The following is an 8,022-nucleotide window of genomic DNA, read 5'->3' on the forward strand; positions in this document are numbered from 1 at the left end:
AGATATGAAAGCAGGAGTTGAGTTGTACAAGCCCTTGCAATTTATATTGGGTAGGGCAGGTTTAGAGGAGTAGGATGACAAGATTAAAAAAAAAAGGTTTTTCTAAACTTTCCAATTTTTAGAGGAGAAAGAAGAGTTCTCTTCAAAGGACCATGGTGACAATGCCAGGACTAGACTAATAACATGTGAATAATGGAAAAAACACCTTCAGCTTGGTTTCTTCATTGACAAAAAATGACAGGTTCTTGTCTTTTCTCTGCTGTGATCAGACTGATAGCTGGGAGATTTTCTTTCACCCAGCTCTGTAATTCTGCAGCCTCTAGAATGGGTTAAGAGTGGTTAGACACAGATTAGTGTGTAGAGTGTGGGCAACCTAACTCTACTTAATCAGACCTCAGCTTTAGTACACCATGTACAGCCTCTGGAGGCAGCTTTGGGCTGGGCTGATCCAGGGAGGAAACGCAACCCTAATCTTAGCCCACTCCTCATAAACAAGATGCCTCAGGAATAACTTGCATTCAGAGTCTCATGTTACACACAGGGTGGCTGTCAGAGACACAGTGAGTCTCTCTGACCAACAAACTGTAGGTTTTTCCTCCAGCACAAGGTCAGAAGCAGAGACATCTCTTGGGTTGGCTCCTGTCATCAGAACTGCATGGAGAAGGTCATGGACACAGAAGTGGTGCTGTGAAATCCACAGGCACAGCAAGTGGCCTTTAAAGAGAGCTATCTTCCCTGTTTACAGCACAAATGAGAGCCAGGCAACTGAGGATTAAAGAAATCCAAATCCTGAAAATTGCTATTTCAAATCAAATGCGACATCTTTTGCGGGCCTAGTAGTATCTTGTGGTCCAGTAAGTCTGCTTTACAGTTTGATTATGATTGGCCCATGGACTAGCTTTGATTGTGTTTACAAAGAAAAAGTTGTGATTTTTAAAAAAATAATTTCTGAGTTCAAAATTCAAGATTTTTCTTTTTTTTTGTGAGTTTAAGTAAGAAAAGAGATTGTGTGAGTTTTTCCATATATTCTCTGAAGCTGAAATTCCTGGTGCTTGCAAGCAGCTTGCAGCATGGAAACGGTCAGGACCTGCCAGAACAGGATATTCAGAATTTCCTCTGGAAAGGCTATGCAGAGCCTTGGTTGTAATAAACTTTAGAATAAAACTGCTTCCTAAAGTGCAATATGGGGAAACATGCTGAGAATCTTGCTATCATAGGCTGTTCATCAAGTGTAGGGGAAATGCCAACTCCTCACATTTAAGAGATTGTAGCATTCGTTGAAATTTCACTTATGTTTCCCTTGGTGAGGAAACATTTGATTTTTGTCTCTCTGGATAATTTTTACCATACAAATGTGAGAATTAAATTAAAAACAACTGTGTGTGACAAACATCTACAGTCATCATGAGCAAGCAGTTCCTGGTATTCACACATGGGGAACCTTGACCTCATAAAAAATGAAACATCTTTCATGTTAGTGCTTAAATGGGTTAAGCCCCAAGCCAAAAGTACTGGTGGCATTTTTACATGTGTAGTTCTTGGGTGCAGTGCAGCTTCAGCCTGGGTCTCACCAGCCTCAGAGACTCCCTGTGCAAACACTGGGTACTGCTGACTTGGAGGTAACACATCGGTAACTACGACCCCAAGTAGCAACTTTAAAGAGGTTTCCAAACAAGCCCAGCATGTGCAAACACATCGCTGGATCTGCTGGGAATGCTGCCCTAGGACTCTGTGACTTAACTGATTCTCAGATAACTAAAGCATTTATGTTAAGGCACCATCACTCACTCCCAGCAGTGTTGTACTTTGCAAATTGCCCTCTTAGCAGGAGTGCCTGTGAAATTTGATAGTTTGCTCAGTGTGAGGGTGGCAAATGTGAGGCTTTAAAAAGTCAGTGGACTTTGTTTCTTCCTCTGTTTCTAAAAACACTACTGCAGTGCTGAAAATATGTAAGAGTACCCATCCCCATCTCTTCTTCCTGATCTGAGACACAAAGGGCAGCTAGGATAGTCACTTAGGTATGTGACTGTGGCCTAAGCAGCTGTGAATGTAAACATGAAAGTTTTCACTAGATGTTTGCCTAGTTCCCACTGTTCTGACTGCTGTGTAATCAGTTCTGCTGAATCCAAATAGTGAGATTTCTGTGAGGCACATGCCAGCTTGCCCAGCTTGTATTGCTGTCTTTCACACTAACTAGGTAGCATGTAAAATGCCCTGAAAAGATTGATTATTATGGGTCTAGCTTAACTACTGCTACCCCAACGCCACTTCCACTTCCTTCTTTTACACTGTATTGCAGATTAGACTAAGCTACAGGAGGGACTGTTACTCTTTAAATTCATTCCCATGCTGAGAAATTGATTCCAGATTTATTGCTGTACATTATTTATTCATGCATGTGATGATTCACTTGAAAACGATATTTATGTCTGACTACTGAATTTTAATCCTAAGTCACCCTCTTTTACTAAGGTAATCAAAATGAAAGGGAGAGTAATTGGGAATCTGACAATCTAGACTTCAGAAACGAAGATGGTTTTTCATTTTGTCATAAGATACGAGCCCAGGAAGATCAACAGTCAGTGCCCATGTGGTTTGAAATGTTGGAATGGGAAAATACTACCCAGAAGGAAAAAATGCTTTCTTCTCAAGGACTTAGGAAGTTGTTTGCTGGGGTTAGAAAAGCATACACTGCTTGCAAAGACAAAGCTCTTGTTTTTGTCTTTTTTAATTACTTGGTTTTCCGCAGTAAGTGATTCCATTTTCAAAATTGCCCTCAAAATAAGATAAAACTCAGTTCTTTTAATGAATGTAAACAACATGCTGGCTTACTATTAAACCAGTTTGTAATGAATCCCTTGCTAATTATATACTGTGTCTTTTATAATTTGTGGTTTTACAGCCCACACAGCATGATCCAGAGTTCTAATGAGTGGCTGTCAGCCCCATGCAGCAGAAGCTTGTGGTTAGGCTCTTAATCGCCTAAGAGTCTTCAATGCTATACAATGAATCCAAGGGATTACTGAGTTCCATTTGCTGCTGGGCTTAAATTGGTCTTTTTCTTCAAAAGAAAATATTTTCAATTTTTTTTTAAGTACTCTGCAGGAAATGGAATAATTTAATCTATATCACAGATATTATTTTATAAGGTTTTTGGGAAGGCAAAGGAGGAGTTTAAAGAAAGCTTTCCTCCAGGAGCCTTGGAGAGATGGCTGGGTGCAGAAATTTTACCAGGCTCCTGGAATACAGGGTGGGGAAATGCCATCTGTGCTACACAGCATGTAGCAGCAGTGTCCTTCTAAGGGTACTGTGTTTGGGGAGGGTGCTAGGTTTTTTTAAGTGATTGCATATTTGGTGTTTGGACCATGTTTATAATAATAGTGTGACCTTGTGTGCTGTGTACACACATCTTCAGCCTGATATTTTTATGACACTACAAGGCTGTAACTGAGTGTTTCAGCTTCAGTGAGGGTTTGTAATGGACTCTTAGGGTTTTTGACAAGAGAGATTAACCCACTTCACTCCATGTTCCATTCCTATAGCTGGGAGCTGAGAGCCACTTAAAGTGGCAATTAATTAATCTGCTCACATAGAAGGCAGCACTTTCTGGCTCCGAGGAAGTCTGTACAGGTCTGTGGCAGACACTTGGATTTCTGGGACTGGTTGGGTTAAATGAGGAGTTGCATTTACTGTGAGGAGGGAGCTTGTTCAGTCCTTCCATTAACATGTCACGTATTTACACTTAATACAGATCATAGTGATGAAGGGCAGGGCACTGCAGGAGGAGTTTGGTTTTCAGCTGGATTGTATTTAAATAAGTAACTGTATGATGCATTTTATTGCAAAAGAATGAAGTATTTTTAAACAGAAACCTGCCAAAATACAAAAATCAGTCTAAAATGCCTCTTCTGGTCTCTCTTTGCATCATCTCATCCTCAAGAACCCATCACATTAATAGTTACCTTATCTATTTCATTAGAGCAGGCTCGTCCACCACAGTGTTTTAGAAAGTACCATCCTTAGCATGCCCTGAGGTCAGGCAATGATATCCATGATTCTACTATGAAGAGAAACCTTGCTATCTGCCTTTTCATTCCCTGGAAGAGGTTTTGAGAAACAGTTCCAAGTGTGTCAACAAACTTGAGGTAGATGGACTTCAAAAACTGAGAAATAAATTGCATGGTTGCCCTCTTAAGAAAGCAGGGTGGTTGCTAGAGGTTCATGCATGGTTTTGTGTAATTCCAAAAGCTGCTGGCCTGTAGCAGCAGGGCAGATATGTCCATTGAGAGTATCAGCACAAGCAGTAACATCCCAAGAACACCATCCATATGCCAAGGAAATAGTAGAAGGAAGAGCATCTAATTTGTCTGGCCTTTACTACTGTGGGATTGTTTCCTGTGTATCTGGAGATGTATGGAAATACCTTGTTTATCATTACAAATACAGTATTCACGTATCATCTGTACAGAAAAGAAAGACTACATCTCAGAAGATACATTTAAAGCCAAGATTTCAGACCAGACTGTTTGAATTGTACCATGCCAAACCTTTTTTTTTTTTTCTCATGCACATTTGATGGATAAAATTTATCCCATGCCTTTTGGACTGTCAGTGTGTTTCTAAAGACCTTCATAAGTGCTTCTTACTGGCTTATTTTAATGAGGAGAAAGTAGATTAAACCTCACTACCTGTTCAATTGGAAAACATCATTTGACAGAACAAAGTCTTCTAAAAGAATACTATCTGCCCATCTCTATTCAAGCACATACCAGTCTCTGTGTTCTCTTTTGAACTTTTCAAATAATGCACTTCTTCACCTCCTCTCTCTTTTTCCCCTCAGGGCTCACACTTGTTTCAATCGTCTGGACCTCCCCCCTTACCCATCATTCTCTATGTTATATGAAAAACTGTTGACAGCAGTAGAAGAGACAAGTACGTTTGGACTTGAGTGATACACAAACCACAGTGCCCAGCTCATTGGACTTTTGTGGATCTGTCTTCTCGAGGAATGAATGAACTTTTGTATTGGATTTCCTAGAGGAAAATTGTTTCATGGTGCAATTCAAATAATGAGGTTCCACGAAGGAGCTTGTGAAGCAATTAAAATGCATTGTGGTAGTGGCAGAATTCTCGACAGTGAAACTAGACTGTGCCTGGTGTGCAGGGAAAGCCAAGTCTTGCGATCCATGGGTTATTGGGAAGGCTAAACTTCTTAAGTTTGTGTGTTCTGAGCAAACCAGAAACGTGATGCCATGTTGTGATCCATCTGGCTACTGCAAAACTGACATGTACCCAAGAATGGGATTTCATCAAAGTTGTTGAATAGAAAATTCAAGTCAAAATGTGAAATCATTCAGCCCCTTACCTACCCAGTAAATTGTCAAAAAAACATACAACCAAACCTTTTTAAATTCTTTTTTTTAAATTCATGAAGGTACATTACTTTATGCCATATTCAGCATAACAGCATATTCAACACTTGCTTTACCTAAGACTACGAGTGCCTGCATGGGGAGCAACATAGAGCTCAAGTTCCTGGGGCAGAAGTGAGTTGGAAGGAAAGTCAGCAACAAAGGATGTAACAACAACGGCTTGTGCATTGAGGAGGTTTGTGGAAATACATTTGCCAGTGGTGTGTATGACAAAATATGAGCTGTTACAATGAACTTAATAACTTAATAAGACTTGATTTTATGCTTTATACTGCATGGAAACTATTTTAAGAAGAAACTAGCAATTTATCACAGCATATCAGGAAAAAACCCTAACACAGTGACTTCTGTTTATTTTTTATAGGTTCATTATATTATGTTTCTTAGAGTGTAAATGGGAAACAAGCAAACAAAAGTGTTACTTCTGTTTTGTCACTTTCCATGCTTGAACAGACATTCTGCTAGTGTTTATTCTTTAAGCACTCTCCAGGGAAAAAAATGCCTTTTATTTTTATAAGAGTAAAAAAACTCCCGAAAATATTTTGCACTGAATGTACCAAAGTTGAAGGGACATTATGATCTGACTGATAGCAAATTGCATCACTATCAAATATCTATAAAAATGCTTAGGAACCAGGCTTTCTTCACAGTGCCATGTCTATAGATATCAGGACTGTGCACATAAGTAATAATTTTATAATACTATATGTGATATTGTAATATGCATTTATTTTAAATGCATCCGGGTCATTTTTCATGCATTGGATTAAGGCAGTGGAGTTTAATACAGATATTTCATATGCTCCCCACAACTTTTTATTTGTACAGCACCATAAAACTCTAGCTCATTTGGAAAACCATGAATAACTTCTTTAAGGTGAGCCACTGGTCATAATGCCACTGTCCTGTATCAGTGAACACCTACAAGATGTAAACTGTTCGTAGTGTCCAAGCTTGTATTTTCACTGATAAATGGTTTTCTTATCAAATGTTATTTGAAGCAGTTTTTATGGCATATCAAACACTGCATGGACACCAATTTCTTTATGCTTAATTTTGCTGAAATACACAAGGCTTGCTCGCATCTATTTTTGGTACCTTTCCTCCAGATGGTCTTGTGGAACACTTGTGCAGCTGCGCCCCATTCTTGCACAGCTGCTGTCATGCACTGCATCCACCACATTTTAAAATTCCAGAAGTTGCACTGGGATACTGGATGACAGGAACAGGAATCTAACTCTGTGCTAGCCCTTTTGGTAGCACCGCAGCACAGCAAGCCCTGTTCTGTGGGAGCTTTTGAAGCAACGTTCTCACTCTGGAGGCTCTTGAAGGGGCATCGGAGGGAGGCGTCCTGTTTGTTCTTGTGGGAGGTTTTTTCCAGCGGAGGCAAACATCCCTGGAGATGTCGTCAGCAGAGACTGCCAGTCCACCCTCCAAGGCACAAGGCAGCTGCAGCTGTGGTGGTGACTGAGAAAACCCTTCAGACTTACTGAGGAAATGTCACATGTGCAAAGGAAAAGCAAAATCAGAGGGAAAGCATTATTTTATTTCAAGAATAATTGAGCTTCTGCATGACATCTGGGACTCTCTTAAGTAACTTAGGTTTTCTTAGGCTACTTCTGGCTGGTATGAAGTAGCAAAGAAAAATCCAAACACACCACCCTGTTCTACACATATATTTATCAGTCTTTGCTAAGATTGCATGTCACGGGTCCTAATGCACATTTTTTTTCAGAACACGAATGAGCAGTAGGCAAACTGACTTTTCAGCAGGTCACTCCAGCATGGCTCATGTTTCATATGATCCATCCACTGAGTAGCTAAAACTCTGGCACTCGGAGCAGAATGCAACTTCTGATTGGTTGAAGGACTACAGAATTTTCATTTTACAATACTGTGTATCTGTGGTCTTAAAAAAGAGATTTCCCAGGTGGAAACTGTATCTACAAGTTTTGAACCAGATACTCTTTGGAATGAAAAGTTTAAATATTTGGCACAAAGTAAGTTTATACTAGTTTGCCTTTTAAGTTATGCTTTTGTACAAAACTAAAACAATAAATGCATCTTGTCAATTTTTATTTAAATATATCTACTGCACCCATTTGTTCTGTATTTATGCATGTAAAAATAATTGAAATTAGCCATGATGATTTGGTATTCTGTAAAGATGTGACAGGGTCACCAGTGGGGCAGCTGTCAGTTAGAAAATAGATTAAAAAAAAAAAAATACAGAATCTTTGTAGCATTAAACCCAAGAGAGACTAAGAAGAAGCTGCTGCTTCCTCCTCTGCTGCCAACATCCCCTGGGGGACTCTAGAAAAGTGCTGTGTGAAGGCTGAGGTGTCAGCTGGGTACAGCTCCCTGTGCTGCCTCGAGCACTTGGCTCTTTGTGATGGTGTAAGTGATGCTGCTGCTCTGAAGGGATTAGCAAGGAGGGAGTATAGGAAAGGAAGTTTTATCTTAGTCAAATACCCACATCTCCTGGCAACTGCTTGGAATGTGCTCCCTTTGGTTTTGGAAGCCATTCCCATTAAATGTGTCCCAAGTGAAAGGCAGATTTCATGTCCTGCAGCTGACTGCACCAGGCGAC

The 8,022-nt window shown here is 40.0% G+C and overlaps 1 protein-coding gene across 3 annotated transcripts in view; it reads left to right on the forward strand.

Moving 5' to 3' along the window:
- The window catches only part of HECW2 (HECT, C2 and WW domain containing E3 ubiquitin protein ligase 2), a 170,786-nt gene extending 163,266 nt beyond the window's left edge, over positions 1-7,520 (forward strand). For all 3 annotated transcript variants that reach the window (XM_042041512.1, XM_042041511.1, XM_042041513.1), the window contains exon 28: positions 4,841-7,520. In XM_042041512.1, the coding sequence (XP_041897446.1) occupies positions 4,841-4,903 (63 nt within the window). In that variant the 3' untranslated portion in view covers positions 4,904-7,520. The remainder of the gene's footprint in view (positions 1-4,840) is intronic.
- The last annotated feature ends 502 nt before the right edge of the window (positions 7,521-8,022 follow it).

This window comes from Corvus kubaryi, unplaced genomic scaffold (genome assembly GCF_017639235.1).
Source record: "Corvus kubaryi isolate FWS band 111438036 unplaced genomic scaffold, C.kubaryi_AGA036_p1.0 37396, whole genome shotgun sequence".
NCBI lineage: Eukaryota > Metazoa > Chordata > Aves > Passeriformes > Corvidae > Corvus > Corvus kubaryi.